We start from the raw sequence: 18,846 nt of genomic DNA, 5'->3' as shown, positions 1-18,846 counted from the left end.
TTTAAGTTATCAACATATCAGCTATCTTATCTTCCTGAGAGCATTGGCTACACTGAGAGCACAGAGTTCATTTTGCAAGTAAACAAGTGTGATAACCTGCACTTGGCTAAAACAGTGATTATGGTCCCTGGAGCAGATAGACATACTGTACTTTAAGGAGGCCTAGAAGATCAATTGGGCCTTAATTGCAGTAGTCTACATTAGCTCTGTGTTTGTAGCATGTGGTTGCAGTGTATTGAGTTACAGAACCTCACTGGTTTGACGTCTGCTCTCCCTGACTACACTTTTGTATTAACCCCTTGCTTGCGAATGACTTGGTATTTGACTTTGTCATGTTTGTGGTCTCTGCATTTGTTAAATGATTATTTGCTGCTTTTTCCCGCGAGGCCTTGACCCAGACTGTTTGACTAAGTTTACCGTAACCCTATCAGAAGATCTGCATTAACTAATGTATGCAAGCTGCATTCGATAGTGAGACTAAACTTATACAAAGGTATGTCTGGCTTTGATATTAGAATTTACTTTCCAGTACTGAGTTGTTGTTTGTTTTGTAGGAGCTGATTAACGTACTTGAGGCGGTTCAGTTACTAAGTTTAGTCTCATTGCTCTCCCCCCCCCCAGTTTGTTACATTTGAAACAACAACACCCCATCTGACAATGAGAAGAAGCGTGTTGTGACAGGAAAGTAAGTTGCTGTTCTTTACACAATCTGTTTTTTATGTTTATTTTGATTTAACATATTTGTTTGTACTAAATGAGCACTGTTTAATATATCCCTTTACTTTTGACTTTCAAGTCCTTTTAAGTATGTACAGTCATAACAAATTCAAATACTATCTGTAGTTTTTCTTTTCTAGTACAAAGCATAAAATGTATAAAAAAAAATACCTTCCCAAAGTTTCATCCTGGTGCAGAAAGTGTATCCAAAATGCTTTTCTTTGTTTTCCCTTTTTTGTGACAGTCACGTAATCTCCAAAGTACACATACGTTTCTTGGGCCTTCCACAGCTCAGACTTTTTTGAGAACTTGAGATGCAACGCATCTAAAATAATTTAAATGACATAACAAGTTAGATACAATAGACAAAAACAATGAAACATAATGTAGATATTGATGGACTATACAAATTTAGAAGGGCCATTAAAAATGTCAGTGCTACTGACTAAACTATAGGTTTAATGAATTATTAGCTTAGTATTTTTTAAATTCCAGGTACGGATGAGCGAATGTTTTGCAACATTTGAAAAATGAAACTAATTTTAACACATTAGTTTTGAATTTCAAATGTTTGTACAACATGCTAACATTCATTTAACGTAATAGTATTTCTAATGATTTCTTTAAATGCAATATTCAAATTATACAATATTCAAATTAGACAAATTTGAATCGATATGTTTGTAATAGTATTTCTAATGCTCTCTTTAAATGTAATATTCAAATTATGCAATATTCAAAATAGAAACATTGAAATTGATATATTTGTATCTATTTTTAATCAATTTACTAAATTCCCTACCACATGAACTATTGAACTTGTGAATAGTGTTTGTTAAACCGAATGTTACATTAGAAATTTCAAATGTGGATATTCTATCTAATTATGAACATTTGAAAACAAAAGTAACATTTGAAAACCTGAAACAACATTCAATTACCAAATTTTAATAGATTTTCATTCTTATCAACATTTGTTTGTCCAAAACAAATGTCCACAAGACTTTTCGTTCTACCAAACGAATTTCACTTTTAGCACATTCGCCCATCCCTAATTCCAGGTACTGTTGAATTCCTTTACAGATTTATCACAAAAACAGAAAGGTTATTCCATTTAACAACTACCCTTTCGGTAAATAGAAACTTTTGCAGATTATTGCTGAACCTTCTACCCTCCAACATCAAATCATTAGTAGTTCTGCTATTTATCTTTTCATGTATATTTTTTTCCTCCCAAATTGTATTAAATCCTTTAATATACAGTAACTGAACGTTTTCATTGCATCACCTATCTTCTTTCCTACAGGCTGTACATATTAAAGGGACATGTTAATGAAATATAAAATATTCCTGAGAAAGCCGAAGAAGGCTGTTGAGCCAATCAGGTGTGAAATACACAGGTAGCCATCAATCAAGGCAATAAAAATGCTCCAATTAAAAGTGCTAAGCACCATATATTCTTTTTGTGTTGCTAATCACATAAGTTAGACGCGTCTGTAAAAACGCCACACACTTCATGTTAAAATCCTTCATATATATTAAGGAGTTTAAACAGACTACAGATTACATTTTTCATGTGCACAAGAAAAATTATCACTGATTACTTTTCAAGGAAGTGTTTTCTTTTTTTGAAAAAATAAATAAAAAATATAAATATATATATATATATATATATATATATATATATTGCAATGGAATTTGCTATGCACTATTGTGCAATTGAAAATCTAGGTCCCTTTATGCATTGTTGCTTAACCTGCACAACAAATTGTTAAGATAATATGTTACAATTATTATTTTACATTAGTTAATTTGAAAGATATATATATATATATATATATATATATATATATATATATATATATATATATGTGTGTGTGTGTGTGTGTGTGTGTTTGTTTAGAAAGAATATAAACTATCAATATCTCAAAACCAAAAGGAGCAAGCTCAATTTGCTCAAACTTTTAAAGAACACCTGTTAGGATTTACATAAAAAAAAACTATTTACGAAATGTGTTACCGGGGTTTATTTATTAACCTTGTCAGAGAAAAAAAGATTGTTGAGTTGAAAAGAAAGAAATGAGAAATTACTAAAATGGCTTTGAATTCTAAGGTTTTTGTTATGAGTTTTTAGATATATTTAAAACTTTATTAAGCAATGGAGTGAACTGCCAATGAACAAGTATGTTGTAATCTTTGCATAAACAAAAAATTAGCTTGAAAATAAAAATCAATTAGCACAACTTTTTAATTCTTTAAAATCATCCTTAGAGTTACCCTCGATAAACCACTGTGTATGTATAAAATAAAACGTCTTAAAATATTCAAACTTTTACAATATGTCAGACATGTTGTTCTACCCAGGGGTTCTGAGCAGTGTGAAATTTGACTTTTCACTCATTCTAGAAAGAAAGTGTCCAGCAGCTGTTACCTTTCCAGAACATATCAAGAAGAGACATCTTTTGCTCAGAGAAAGATAAATTAGTTTATTTACATTTCAAAGATATGTTGCAAGACTATTATTAAGAAGAAAATAGATTTCACAACTCATAAACTAAACTGCAATTTATTAAAGCTATGCTTTTCAATGTGAAAAATCTACTTGATAAATCGATACCATTGTGATCCCATATCATCATTTGTAATTATAAAATTGTTTTTTTATGATAAACCTATTTTTGTGTATGTATAAAACAAGTTAAGTAGGTTATGCTGAAAATAGTAAAACAAAATTACAATTACAAATAACACCCTTTTACCTTGCATGGAAGCAATTTGATACTGGTAATTCCAATCAATCAGAAAACACTTTTTCCAACAACTTTAATATACAGAAAGAGAAGTGCTCAACCAGGAACACACAAGAGCACAAGCAGGTTGTTCTTTGGCAAGTCACCATGTGGGAGCAGACTCTTTAAGCCCAATTTTCACAGAGGAGAACTTCCCTGCAGTATATCAGTCCAATACTGCCTGTACAGGATGGTCCAGCATCGAAATAACAGGCAATCCTTGTGTGAACAGGGAACATGGCAGCCACAGACAATCATTTTGGCCTTCTGTGAGCCTCGTCAGTGAGGTGCAGCCATATCCCTCTAGGCTTATTGGATACGGAGTCCATGTCTGGTTTTTAACATCACCCTTAGGGGCCTGATGTTCAAAAGATTGTCAAGTGAAATGCTCATTTCAGTCTCACAAAATGTTTTTTTTAAAAATGGTCTGACCATTGCTGTACAGACAAGTGGCAATGTACCTGCTATAGGAAAGTAACATAAATTATGCTTACCTGATAGATAATTTTCTTTTCTTCAGATGGAAAGAGTCCACAGCTGCATTCATTACTTTTGGAAATTCAGAACCTGGCCACCAGGAGGAGGCAAAGACACCCCAGTCAAAGGCTTAAATACCTCTCCCACTTTCCTCATCCCCCAGTCATTCTGCCGAGGAACAAGGAACAGTAGAAGAAATATCAGGGTAAAAATGTGCCAGAAGAATAAATATAATAGATGCCCCACATAAAAAAACACAGACGGGGGAGCTGTGGACTCTTTCCATCTGAAGAAAATAAAATTATCAAGTAAGCATAATTTATGTTTTTCTATATAAATGGAAAGAGTCCACAGCTGCATTCATTACTTTTGGGAAAACAATACCCAAGGACACTGAATGCAAAATGGGTGGGTACAAGAGGCGGCCCATTCTGAGAGCACCAGGCCTGCAAAACCCTACCCAAAAAACCCTGCTTCGTCTGAAGCCTAGAAAACTTTGAAAAAAGAAAAAGCCCCAAGGACACTGACCGAAGATAGTCCATAAGCCTTGCTAGAGACCGCAGAAATAGACTCAATTGAGCCAACACGCCTCCAGGAGACACTGCCGCTCAGCAGTCAGTCCCTAACCACACACCCCTTACTAGAGAAAAGGCATCAACCACCGAAACCACTCAAAAAGGAGAAGACGTGGAAAAAAAATCAAGGATTCCCTAAGACCCCTAAATAGGGTACAAGAAGTTCCAAATAAAATAAGGAACCCCAAAAACCGAACCAAGCTCACAGTAACCTGAACCGGTCCTGAGAAACAAGGCAGGCAATGCCCAGACCCCGAAACAAAGAACCACAATGTTAAGACCAGGAATCTGAAACCAAGGAGAAAACTGCTCCTAAAAACAGTGCAACCGCACCCCAAAGGACAACTGAAGACAGAGTCCTCAAGATACAAGATAACTCAGAATATCAAAATATTCAGAGATCGAATACGTGTAGCAACCCCAGATAAGCGAACACCTGAGTCAACACCACACGCCACAGTCATACCAGGATGATTCTGAAATAGAATACTTGTAGGCAAGTAAGAGCAGCTGAAAAGAGAATCAAACCCTAATAGTCAGCTGCAAAAACATCCACTAAACAGTGGACACATCAAAGGCTATTTAAAAGCCGCCAGTCCATCTCAACATCTAGAACATAGAGGATCACAGAACCTCAAAGAGGCTTACCAAACCTCAAATGACCCGAGGATGTACAATAGATCTCAGATCCTGCTCTACACCGAACCAATCAAGCGACAGGCTGGTCTGAAAAACAGGGGGAACAGAAAGGACCCCAATCACCAACCCCCAGAGAAGGACAGAATGGGGAGAATTAGGCCACCCCAACAGAACTCGGGAGCCCAAAGAGCTCCTTCAAATGGGTCCTCCCAAGAGAACCCCATAGGAGATGAACATAGCAAGATACAGATGATCCCTATGAAGACCCAGCATAACTGACAGTCTCAACATGGAGACTGCAATCTCCACAGACGAAACAGAACATACAGGATAAAAACACCTGTTCCAACCTCCCGCACACAGGAGAGGATAACAACCCTTCAGAGAGAGGAAAAAAACCTCCTTAAGAAGGACAAACAACCCCCCCAAAGGGAAAGGCATATATAAGAACAGCGCACATGCTTACCAGACATGAGCCATAGTCTGTTGAAAACAAAGCCGAATGAAATCATCCAGACATCACTAATGAACACAGAAATCGTTGAAAGGACCAGGCAAGCCATAAGGAGCGTATCCAAAAGCGCCCAGAATCCTGGTCAAGCTGCTAGCAGACTCAATAGGCCAGTCTGAAGGTCATAAACTATGGTCCCTGGAAAATTGGATCGCCCCGAACCAGCAACAGGATCATAAGTTTCCGGACATCCAGGAAGATCCAAAACAAAAACTTAAGATCTGAGCCCAAGAATTGTTTAAAACAAACAACACTCCAGGGAACACAACTACCTCATGTGAAGAAACAGACCTCACAGGGGAATAACCGGACTACCCCGGAGAACGGGAACAAGACTCACTCGTAGATCCCAACCCAAAAGGAAGAGAACACCCCTTGCGGAAGTCCAACACTCCGAAGAGGAGCTAGGGCACGACAGAGACACGCCAAGACTCTAAAGACCAAGGGAGAACATCGAGGACAAGTCACCCGAAGAGTGAGTAGAACAAAGGCCAGTCTCCATATAGCCTCAGAGTACGTAACTAGAGGACCACACCCAAGGAAAAGAATGCAGAGCATCCCAACCCCGTTAGAAAAAAACCCTAAGCGAAGATTGGGGAAGGAGACAACATAGCCCAACATCCCTGATAGGGAAAATGACAAACTCCCTATAGTAGGAAAGCCACACAGCCCTCCTTAAAGAGAGTATAATCATCAAATGACTATTTCTCCAACCACAATGCTACTTTGCTACCCCCATAAGGAGGCCAAACCGCTAAGAAGAATGGACAAAGTCCAGAAAGCCGACCCGAAGGAAGAGTCTCAAAAAGAACAGGTCCAGAAAAAGGACAATTCCAAGGAGCCCCTAAAAAGGCAAGATCACCAGAAACCAGCGGCAAGGAGGCCCTGAGTCTTCCAAACTTCCAACCCACGCGGGGAAGAAAACACTTAAATTCCCAATGAAATAACGGAAAAACAAAGCGTGCCACAGTGGAACTTCACCGAGTCCCAGTCGACCAGCTAGAAGGCTAACAAAGACTGAACCAATCCCCCATGCCTTGCAGACCCTCAGGTCCTCTCAAAATTCTTAGCTGAACTTGTTACAAACAAGGAATAACACCAACAATAATGTGAAGCACTCAACGCCTCAACCGGACCAGCCAGGCAGATCAGGCGCCATTTGTCTGAAACAGGCCGCAAGAACAGAAGGATCCAAACCCAATCAGGACCAGCCTGAAACCAAGGGCCGATACTGTCAAGGCCACAGATAGACACCCCCAGAGATGGGGGATAAACAGCAGACAAAACATAGGACTAACATGTCCTCACAGCAAACAAACTTCCATAGAAGTAAACTGAGCGATTACAAAATCACAAGCATCGATTCCAGAAAACATTCCCGAAGGAAAAGCATAAATATGAGCTCAAAATTAAAAATCATCCTAACTGGATAAAAATAAAAGATAAGTCAACCTGTAGGTTATCGCCCAAGAAGAACAGACACACCCGCAGGACCGGGATCCTGTTCTTTTAGCTCAGAACTGGAAAGGATACTCAATAAACAAGGCTATAAGAAGATTACTTTATCCTCTTGTACCTAAGCCTGCGAGCCTTACAAAGATGAAGACTGAGAATCCCCATATCCATTAAGGATGGGATCCTCCAACAACAGCAAAATGTGCCTCAGTAGGACACAAAGGCGTGCCAGTCTATAACGGAAGACACAGCATACCTTCGCCGTAGCAGAAGTCGACCCCTACCCCAAAGGTTGACCCCCTGAAGCCTCAGGGACAGTCGTTCCCCCGGAAAGCTGAGTAGGCCATACTGTAAAGGCTGTGTCACTTAAGCCTAAGTAACACTACACATAAGCAGGTCGAATCACATAACAATCATGATTAAAAACCCTCCTGTTCAATAACCCCCTTCAGGAGATATTAACCCTTTATTCTAAGATACGAAAGGAGCCTCACTGAGATCCTGAATTATAGTAAATCCCGCAATGTGAGAGCCTCTCGGGAAAACATTTGTTATTACCATACATTCATAACAAAAGTAAAATGAAATGATCTTACCGGAATCTACGCAGCTCCTTAACTCGTATGCCTCCTCTGAGGCGGCAGACATCAATCCGCCCGATCGCATTTGATCGGGTTGATTGACACCCCCTCTGCAGGGGGCGGCATTGTAAACCAGGACTGCTTGTGCAATGATAAATGCCGACTGCATATGCTGACGGCATTTATCGATGTGCGACGGACTGGACATGATCTGCTACAGCGGATCATGTCCGCCCACACTTTGTTAAGTCGGCCCCTCTATCAAAATCATGAAAGCAAAAAAAAAAGGGTTCAGTATCCCTTTAACTTTTCTTTGGCTTCCATGAAGGTTTGCTAAAATGCTTGACAATCCTTTGAAAATTTCTTAAAGGGATATTAAACAGTGCTCCTTTAGTAAAAACAAATATGTTAACTCAAGTAAACATGAAAAGAAACAGATTCTGTAAAAGAAACTAAAACCCAGCAAACAACTTACTTGCCTTCTTTTGCAAAATGAGCACTTATAGGGGCATATTTATCAAAGCGTCAATCTCAGTGCATTCGCCGGCGTCAATACACTCGCCAGACATCGCTGACGCTTTATACCATTTCATTACTGTCCATGAACAAGCACATTTTTCTAAAGCTAATCTATTATTTTTCATCTGTTAATGTCCACGAAATAACATAAATTATGACCTACCAGACAATTTCCTTTCTTTCGATACAGCGAGAGTCCACAGCTGCATTCATTACTTGTGGGAATACAGAACCTGGCCACCATGAGGAGGCAAAGACACCCCAGCCAAAGGCTTAAATACCTCCCCCACTTCCCTCATCCCCAGTCATTCTGCCGAGGGAACAAGGAACAGTAGGATAAATATCAGGGTGAAAAAGGTGCCAGAAGAAAAACAACTTAAATTTAGGGCCGCCCACCGGAGAGCATGGCGGGAGCTGTGGACTCTCCCTGTATCGAAGGAAAGGAAGTTATCTGGTAAGTCATAATTTATGTTTTCCTTCTAAATACAGGGAGAGTCCACAGCTGCATTCATTACTTGAGGGAAATTATACCCAAGCTACAGAAGACACTGAATGATAACGGAAGGGTACAAATAAGAGGCGGCCCAACCTGAGGGCACCACAGCCTGCAAGAAAACCAAACTCCCGAAGGCTTCCTTGATAGAAGCAAAAAATAAAAAGAATAAGAATTGTAGGAGGACCAAGCAGCCGCCCAACAATCAGAACCATAGGATCCCATGTCAGAGACCCAAAAAGATGAACCTCTGGAACTGGAGCACAAACAGATAGCAAAAACTGCTTGCGAAAAAGCATACCAGAGAAAGGAACCACAGCTTGTATCCATCTGCAACGTTCCACTTGCCAGACAGCTAAGCCAACCAACAGGCTATCTTGACAGGCTGCCCCTTCGAACAAACACTAGCTATAGAAGCCCTTCACCAGTTCATTCTAGAGGGGAAGAAGAATAATCCAGGATCCAGAAGAGAGTCCGGACAAGCTAGCTCCTCGTGACAAAAAGAGAGGGAGTCCTCCATGCCTAAAATAGGTGATGAGGAACCAGGTACGAGCTGAAGGAAAGGACCAGAACCCTTCAGAAAAAAACCTTCTCTCGGCTAGGTGCAAGCAACCCCTCGCAATTCCCCCCGAAAGAAAAGCTCCCAAAACGCAAAGAGACCATGACCCAGTAGATCCCTGCAACAAGGTAACTCTTGTGGCAGCGAAGCCTCTAAATCGTGATTACGAAATCACGGGCAAAAATGGAGCAACAGTCTCACAGACGCCCACTCCAGATAGGACATGGCCGAAAAAAAGAAGGTTAAAATAGATCTCCTCAGAATTAAGAAAACTGCCACAGCAGGATTCAAACTCCAAGCCTACAGCTTGCTAGGCCAGGAACTAATCCCTTTGGCCACTTAGTCCTGCAGACCTCAGCTGAGAAACTCTGCTTTCCTCAGATACACATTCGAAAACCTCTGGATAGTCAGATCAAACGGATGATCGTAAGGAACATCCATTCCGGAAGAGCACACTGAGAGAATGGATTGCTGCCAAGAGCCATAGTGGGCCTCCGCCCACCACCAAATTCGAGACCCTCCCATCTACGCAGAAGGAACTCACTAACTCAGAAATAATCCGCTCACCAAGAGGTCCCGACTGACATGGACCCAGAAGCTGAATGCTCGACTAAACAAAAACCCCAAGGATAATTGGAATTAAATTCTGATCAACACACCCCAGAAAACACTCTCACCCTGCTTACAGGGAAAAGACCAAGACAAAACTGCCCCAGGGGTTCTAGGATAAAAATCCAACACTGGGAGATCTGGGCTGGATACTGGAGAACGATTCCCCAACCAGAATCCAAAAAGACTGCTAAGACAGAGACAAAAAACCCAATGCTATGTCGAAGACTCTGCCTGGGCTGAATCCATCACCCCCCACCACAGCACCAACAAAGGCCTGAAGGTGAATTGGAGGGCAGAAAATGATGAAGTAATTCTAACTTTGTAAGCTCTAAGGCAAAGAGCCTTCCTATCTGAAAGACCAAGCCGCATCCAAAGGATCCAACCTGGTGCCAACACCAGAACTCAGGTCTAGGTCCACCTCTGAGCAAATCCAAAAAAGGTCTACTAGCAGACGCTGGAAAAACCAGAACTGCTGCAACACCTAGAAACAGGCTACTGCCACATTAAACCCCAGATCCCAAAAAGAAACTTAGGATACAAACGAGGTTCCGGAAGAAAACGGTCCCTAAGAACCGGACCTGCTTAAACAAGGATGTTTTAAATGGACATCCAGCATCAGCAACTGGATTCAAACCATCAACCTTCAAGTTGCAAAGCCACAGAGATAACCACCAGGCTACACTGGACTGCTCTAGACAGGAAAGATATCCTTCTTCCTAAATCCAGGTAGAGAGAACCGTGTATTCTCTCTCATCAAAGAGAACTAATAAGCTCTGCTTAAAAATCATTGGACCCAAAAAGCACGGGACACCCCTCCCCTTATTGGACCAGTAATGGTACTTAGGTGAACTGCATGTGTAGGAGAAGATTCTAGGGAACGCACCTCACGAGACATGGAGTCCTCAGAGGTAGACGCCTCAATGGTCTCTAACATCTCAACATTGTTTGAAGAGAACACCCTATTGTGGCATACGGAACATAATTGAGCGGGCTGGTCTACCCGGGCCCCCTCACAACATACGCAGGTATCAAAATCTGTATCAGAGGAATCCTCTAGAATATCAGAACCCTCCATTATTCTAATTAAATTTTTTAGCTAAAAAAATAACTGGCAGGAATCGGAAATGGAAAACAAGATGTGGCTACTCCTAGTAATATGGTGCCTCATGCAGGACCGCCCCTGCTAAGGAAAAGCGCGCAGCTCTATAACCTGTATGTTCCGTAAGCCCAAAATGTCTCCTACACATACACAGTCAAAATCACATAACAAACATGATTAACAAGACCCCACTGTTCAATAACCCCCCTCAGGAGATATTAACCCTTGATTCCATAAAGATAAAGGAGTCCCACTGAAACCCTGTCTTCTATAGTTAACATGTGTGTAAAAAATCAAACAATCTTACCAGAATCCATTCCATGGAACAGCAACATGGTTCTTCAATTTTCACAGACAGTAGCAGTGCCTCTGACATGGACTTGAGTGAAGAAAGCAGGCAGCGAAACTTGTCAACGCTGATTGCTTATGGGAGCTGTTAATACGAGTCTGGATGGTTTCGCAGAAAGACTCTTCCTGCATCTTCAGACTCTAGCTTTCATCAATGCTCTCACTGAGAGGCTGACAAGACTACTTAAAACTCCAGTTCCAAACCCGAAAGGCAGATACCATTCCTAAGGAACTACTCCGAAAAAACTTCCGACACTTCTCTGCCAACCTCCTGTGACGAAAGGCAAAGAATGACTGGGGGATGAGGGAAGTGGGGGAAGTATTTAAGCCTTTGGCTATGGCGTCTCTGCCTCCTCCTGGTGGCCAGGTTCTGTATTCCCACAAGTAATGAATGCAGCTTTGGACTCTCCCTGTATTTAGGAGGAAAGATAGATTTATACCTCAACAAACAATATCTCATAGAAAGTTATTTTTATATTTATTTGTTATAAAAAAAAATCTGTTATGATACTTTAACATAAATTAATGTGTATTTGTATTTCTAGAAGTCATGATATGCTTTTATCTCATGTTTTTTTTTATAAATGATTATTAATGCTAGAATTTGTACATATATCTTTGCACATACTTATATATATAAAAATAAATATATATATATATATATATATATATATATATATATATATATATATATATATATATATATATATATATATATATATATATATATATACATGTGTGTTATGTCAGAAATCTTTTGCAAACATATTTACATGTCCCGAAGTTCATTTTTTTGTTCTAAAAATGTTGTCTGTCATATGTCTGTTTATTTATACCACTATATGTATATAGTGTAAATTTATTATTATTCTGAGCATGAATAATTGCGAATATAGCATGTAATCAGGGTAACATATGTATTTATTTGCAATCTTGGATATTTTAAGAGCTGGGCCAGTTTTCTCTCTGGACCTGTGTAACCCTGATTGCAATCTAGTTTTAAAAACCACCCTACACAGGTGTTATAAAATGGGCTGGCATATAAGATTACTTTTTTTACTAAAAAAAGAAATTCAAGAGAAGGAAGAAATACACTGAAAATAGCATGACATTAAAGAGGTGATTTTAATTTCTGCTGTATCTGAATCATGACAGTTTAAAGTTAGGTGGGCTATCCCTTTGAGCTATCAGCTTAAGATTATATTGAATCAAACATCAATTCAAATTTTAAAATCATTGTCTAAAATATTACACTGTGTGTCCTAATGTCAGCATCAATGTTTATATTTAATACTAATTTCACATATACATACTTTCAAAGTATAATACACAATGTAACAAATGGCACTTACAAGTTCTGATGAGTGATCAATGACACAAGTATAGAGCAATTTGATTCGTTAGTGATAGTTTAAAATAAAACATCTGTAATGAGGCAAGCATCGATCTGTGTCAGATTGAGATCGCGGGAGCGTATATTACGTCACAAATTTCAACATTTGACAATCTTGACGCTTTGATAACTACAGCGGATCAATCTCGTGACAAATACGACGCGGAATTCAATCATATTTTCAGTTGGCGCTTTGATAAATATGCCCCATAATTTCTCATTGTAACCACTGCCCTCAGGGAAATAAAGAGAGGAGACATTTTTGGAACTTAAAAAGGGACAGTCTACTCCAGAATTTTTATTGTTTAAAAAACATAAATTATGCTTACCTAATAATTTAATTTCCTTCTGTATGAGGAGAGTCCATGAGATCATTCCTTACTGCTGGGAAATAATGAACCTGGCCACCAGGAGGCGGCAAAGACACCCAGCCAAAGACTTAAATACTCCCCCTACTTCCCTTATATCCCAGTCATTCTGCCAAGGGAACAAGGAACAGTAGGAGAAATATTAGGGTATAAATGGTGCCGGAAGAGAAAAACTAATTTTGGTCCGCCCATCGGAGTACACAGGCGGGGGCCGTGGACTCTCCTCATACAGAAGGAAATTAAATTATCAGGTAAGCATAATTTATGTTTTCCTTTTTAACATGAGGAGAGTCCACAGCATCATTCCTTACTGTTGGGAAAACTATACCCAAGCTCTAGAGGAAACTGAATGATAACGGGAGGGGTAAAAGAAAGGCAGACCCTAATCCGAGGGCACCACAGCCTGTAAAACCTTTCTCCCAAAAGCCGAAGCAAAAACATCAAACTTGTAGAATTTTGAAAAAGTATGTAAGGAGGACCAGGTAGCCGCCTTACAAATCTGATCCATAAAGGCCTTGTTCTTAAAGGCCCAAGAGGAAGCCACCGCTCTAGTGGAATGAGCCGTAATCCTTTGAGGAGGTCTAAGTCCCACTGACTCATAAGAGAAGCGAATAACACTCCTCAACCAAAAAGATAAGAAAGTCGAAGAAGCCTTCAGACCCTTACGCTTCCCAGAATAAATAACAAACAAGGAAGAAGTTTGCCTAAAATTCTTAGTGCCTTGAAGATAAAACTTCAAAGCTTGAACCACATCCAGGTTATGAAGTAAACGTTCCTTCGAAGAAGAAGGATTAGGATATAGGAAGGAACCACAATCTCCTGATTGATGTTATGATCAGACACCACATTAGGGAGAAAACCCAAGCGGGTATGTAGGACAGCCTTATCAGTGTGGAACACCAGATAAGGAGGCTCACATTGCAAGGCAGCTATTTCAGAAACTCTGCGTGCCAATGCAATAGCCAATAGAAAATTTGATGTCAACCGAACGCAAACACTTAAGAACAAGATTCAAATTCCAAGGTGGAGCATTAGATCTAAACACAGGTCTGATCCGAATCAGAGCCTTAATGAAAGATTTTACGTCAGGGAGCTCTGCGAATCTCTTGTGCAGCAAAACAGATAGGGCCGAAATCTGTCCCCTCAGGGAACTGGCAGAAAGGCCCTGCTTCAGACCATCCTGGAGAAAAGGAAGTATCCTGGCAGCCTTAACCTTATTTCAGGCTGAACCACACTCTTCACACCAGAATAAGTAAGCTCTCCACACCTTATGATATATGCGACGAGTAACCGGCTTACGAACCTGAATGAGAGTATCAATAACCCTCTCAGAGAAACCTCTCTTGGCTAGGAATAAGCGTTTAATCTCCACGCAGTCAGCCTCAGAGAATCTAGATTTTGCTGAACAAAATGACCCTGTTCCAGCAGATCCCTGCGACAAGGTAACCTCCACGGAGATGAGGACATCCCCACCAGGTCCGTGAACCACATCCTTCGTGGCCACGATGGAGCAATCAGTATCACTGATACCTGCTCCTGCTTGATGCGGGCCACTACACGAGGAAGAAGTAGTAACAGCGGGAAAATGTCAATTAGATTGAACCTCCAAGGCACTGCTAATGCATCTATTAGCTCCGCTTGAGGATCCCTGGACCGCGAGCCATATCTGGGTAGCTTGGAATTGAGTCGGGACGACATGAGATCTATCTCCGGCGTCCCCCATTTGTTGCAAATCTCTGCAAACATCTCGGGATAGAGAGACCATTCCCCCGGATGAAAGGATTGTCTGCTGAGGAAATCTGCTTCCCAGTTGTCCACACCCGGAATGTGGATCACTGACAGCGAGCAGTCCGTAGTCACAATCTCCCAGGATGATCTCAAGAAGGATGTCCCTTGGGACAGGTGATCTGGACAGAGCCACCAGGAGAGCGATTCTCTCGACCAGTTATCCAGAGAAATCTGTTGAGACAGATCCGAATGATCACCGTTCCACTGTCTCAGCATGCACAGCTGTATTGGTCTGAGATGGAATCTGGCAAAAGGAATTATGTCCATGCTGGACACCATGAGACCAATCACCTCCATACACCGAGCCACAGGGGGCCTTAAAGGGACCTATAACACGTTCAAAAAAATCCTTTAAACTAACTTATACTGATAAATAATAACACACTACGCATGAATCTCTATTCTTGAGGGTCAGTTTACCTCAAACAGTTCAATTAGAGTATCTTCAATCAAACTGCTGATCCAGCACTTGGTAAAACTATGTATGCCGCCATATTGCCACACAGGCACAGCAGTCATGTGATGAACATGGCATATACTTTTATTAATCAAGTCAGAGGATTATCAGAACACTCACTCACTGTGGAGCTGTGCGAGTGCTACATTAGCTGTATATATTATTATATTTATCTTATGTGCCTCATAAAAAAACATTCAGTTTGTGAAGGCATTATAATAAAAGCACTGCCACTTTTTTTTGCATTATAAATACATCTGCACTATTGTCTGCAGCACAGCTCCAGGAATGCACAGTCACACCTCCGTGAACGGTTGTAAATTATCTTACAATACTACAGAGGGGAAGAAGGTGAGGGGGCATGTTCGTTGGAAGATAGCTCTGAAGTGAATAACTAATGTATGCACTGTTAGTTTTTCAGCTGCTAGTTACAACGGAACATGCCTCCTCCCTCTCTCCCTCTCGTAGTTTGCTATGAGAAATCAAACTGTTCACAGAGATATGCATTCCTGGAGGGGGAGGAGGCATGTTCCGTTGTAACTAGCAGCTGAAAAACTAACAGTGCATACATTAGTTATTCACTTCAGAGCTATCTTCCAACGAACATGCCCCCTCACCTTCTTCCCCTCTGTAGTATTGTAAGATAATTTACAACCGTTCACGGAGGTGTGACTGTGCATTCCTGGAGCTGTGCTGCAGACAATAGTGCAGATGTATTTATAATGCAAAAAAAAGTGGCAGTGCTTTTATTATAATGCCTTCACAAACTGAATGTTTTTTTATGAGGCACATAAGATAAGTATAATAATATATACAGCTAATGTAGCACTCGCACAGCTCCACAGTGAGCGAGTGTTCTGATAATTCCCCTCTAAACTGGATAAATAAGAATATGTGCATCACATGACTGCTGTGCCTGTGAGTAAAACGTGCGTTACAACATGGCTGCAAACATAGCAGCATTGAGAGCAGTACCAGCATTCTATTTGACAACATTATTTTGAACAATACTGGGTGTAAACTGCCCAGAGTGCAAACACATCCTTGATTACTAGATATGAATTATATTTATGTTTGACAGCAAAAGTTAGTTTGGAGAATTTGCAGCAGGTGTTTAGTGTCCCTTTAAGGAGGTCTGGATGACAAGAAAAGCGGAAGTTAGCTTGTAATGTCTCTGGTCTGTAAGGAATATCCTCATGGATATGGAGTCTATTATAGTACCCATGAATTCCACCCTGGTACTGGGAATAAGAGAACTATTTTCTAAGTTTATCTTCCATCCATGAGATCATATAAGAAACAGAAGAGATTTTGAATGGTCTTCTGCCAGACGACAAGATGGTACTTGAACCAGAATACCGTCCAAGTATGGAGCTTCTGCTACACCTCTGGTTTTGGCCACTGCAAGCAGAGCCCCTACAACCTTCGTAAAAACTCTTGGAGCAGTAGCTAGACCAAACAGAAGTGCAATAAATTGGAAGTGCTGGTCCAGGAAGGCAAACCTTAGGAACTTGAAGTGTTCCTTGTGGATTGGAACGTGAAGGTAAGCATCCTTCAGATCTATAGTGGTCATGAACTGTCCTTCCTGAACTAAGGGAAGGATGGACCTTAGGGACAGATAGGAATTTGTTTAAGCACTTTAGGTCCAGAATCGGGCAGAAAGTTCCCTCCTTCTTTGGGACCACAAAAAGGTTTAAATAGTATCCCAAACCTCTTTCTGCGAGAGGTACCGGGACAATAACTCCTAGGGAGGAGAGATTCCTTACACACCACAGAAAGGCTTCTCTCTTTTCTGGCCTGAAATCTGATAGGAGGAATCTGCGGCTGGGTGGATGAGACTTGAAACCTATCTTGTATCCAGGACCCACGGGTCTTGCACGTCCCCAAACCGAGCGTCCGAAAAGAGCGACAGTCTGCCCCCTACGTGATCTAGAACCGGACCGGGGGCCGCACCTTCATGCCGACTTTGTCTCGACAGGCTTCTTGCTCTGCTTGAATTTATTCCAGGACTGAGCCGGTTTCCAAGAACCCTTGGATTACTCAGGCTTTGCAGAGGGCTGCTGACATTGGAATTCATCAGAATGAAAGGAACGAAAATTAGGACCTTGTCCCTTAAGCTTGTTCTTCTTATCCTGCAGTAAAAAGGCACCTTTACCTCCAGTAACAGTGGAGATAATTGAGTCCAGGCCTGGACCAAATAAAATCTTTCCCTTAAAGGGAAGGGAAAGAAGTCTAGACTTAAAAGTCATGTCCGCAGACCAGGACTTCAGCCAGAGTGCCCTACGGGCTTGAACAGAAAAACATGAAGCCTTAGCATTCAGGCGAATAATTTGCATATTAGCATCACAAATAAAATAATTAGCCACCCTTAATTCTTTCCTGGATCACGTCGAGGGGACCCTCCATCTCGATCATGGACTTGAGTGATGGAAGCAGGCAGTAAAACTCGTCAACACTGATTGCTTAGGAGCTGTTAATACGAGTCTGGGTGCGTTCGCAGAAAGACTCTCCCTGCATCTCCAGACTCTAACATTCGTCAATGCTCTCACTGAGAGGCTGACAAGATTACTTAGAACTCAAGTCCCATTTCGAAGGGTAGATACCCTTCATAAGGAACAACTCTGAATCTTCTGACACTTCCCTGACAACCTCCTGTGACGAAAGGCAAAGCATGGCTGGGATATGAGGGAAGTAGGGGGGTATTTAAGCCTTTGGCTGGGGTGTCTTTGCCTCCTCCTGGTGGCTAGGTTCAGTATTTCCCAACAGTAAGGAATGATGCCGTGAACTCTCCTCATATTAAGAAGGAAAGCTAGATAATGCCTTTATTACCCATTTACAGGTTTTGCATAACCAATATGGTTATATTAATACACTTTTTAACTCTGTGATTACCCTGTATCTAAGAATAAGGATCGGGTTACCACGCTAGTAAGTATAAAGCCTTAAAAATCAATTTAAAAGGAAACTAATTAATACTGAATATTTTTGTCAGTATTTTTAAGTTTTCTTAAAATTTCGTTGGTGCATTCATTTGGATATTCATTTTCGTAAACGATTTTCAGTATGAATGTACATTTGTCCAAAAATGAATGCACATCCCTAATAAAATCCTTTTAAAATGATGAATACGCTGGTATTTCAAGTTAAAAAAAAAGTTTTTTCGCTAGCACGAGAATCACAAACATCGCTAGCGGAGTTTTGGCGTGCTCGTGCATGTGTTCACCCATAGCCATCAATGGAGAAAAAAAGCTTTTTCCTTTCATCCTATTGGCTGATTTGAATTTGAAGAATCAAATCAGCCAATAGGAATACAAGGGTACCCCTATATAAAAGGGGTACCTTGCATTCGATCTTCAGTGTGCGGCTGGAGACCGCATGAAGAGGGAGCTCCGTGTTGCTGGGATGAAGTTGAGGACCGAAGTAACCGCCACCATCGCCGATGACCTCGCCGGCGCCACCAGCATGA

At 40.8% G+C, this 18,846-nt stretch overlaps 1 protein-coding gene across 4 annotated transcripts in view; it reads right to left on the bottom strand.

The window, feature by feature from the left end:
* Positions 1-18,846, bottom strand: part of ALPK1 (alpha kinase 1) — a 527,820-nt gene that overhangs the window by 32,192 nt on the left and 476,782 nt on the right. For all 4 annotated transcript variants that reach the window (XM_053703556.1, XM_053703555.1, XM_053703557.1 and 1 more), the window contains exon 12: positions 889-1,042. In XM_053703556.1, the coding sequence (XP_053559531.1) occupies positions 889-1,042 (154 nt within the window). The remainder of the gene's footprint in view (positions 1-888; positions 1,043-18,846) is intronic.

Source organism: Bombina bombina, chromosome 2, assembly GCF_027579735.1.
Source record: "Bombina bombina isolate aBomBom1 chromosome 2, aBomBom1.pri, whole genome shotgun sequence".
Classification (NCBI taxonomy): domain Eukaryota; kingdom Metazoa; phylum Chordata; class Amphibia; order Anura; family Bombinatoridae; genus Bombina; species Bombina bombina.
The sequence above is the reverse complement of the archived record's forward strand: the minus strand, read 5'-3'. Positions and strand labels throughout refer to the sequence as shown.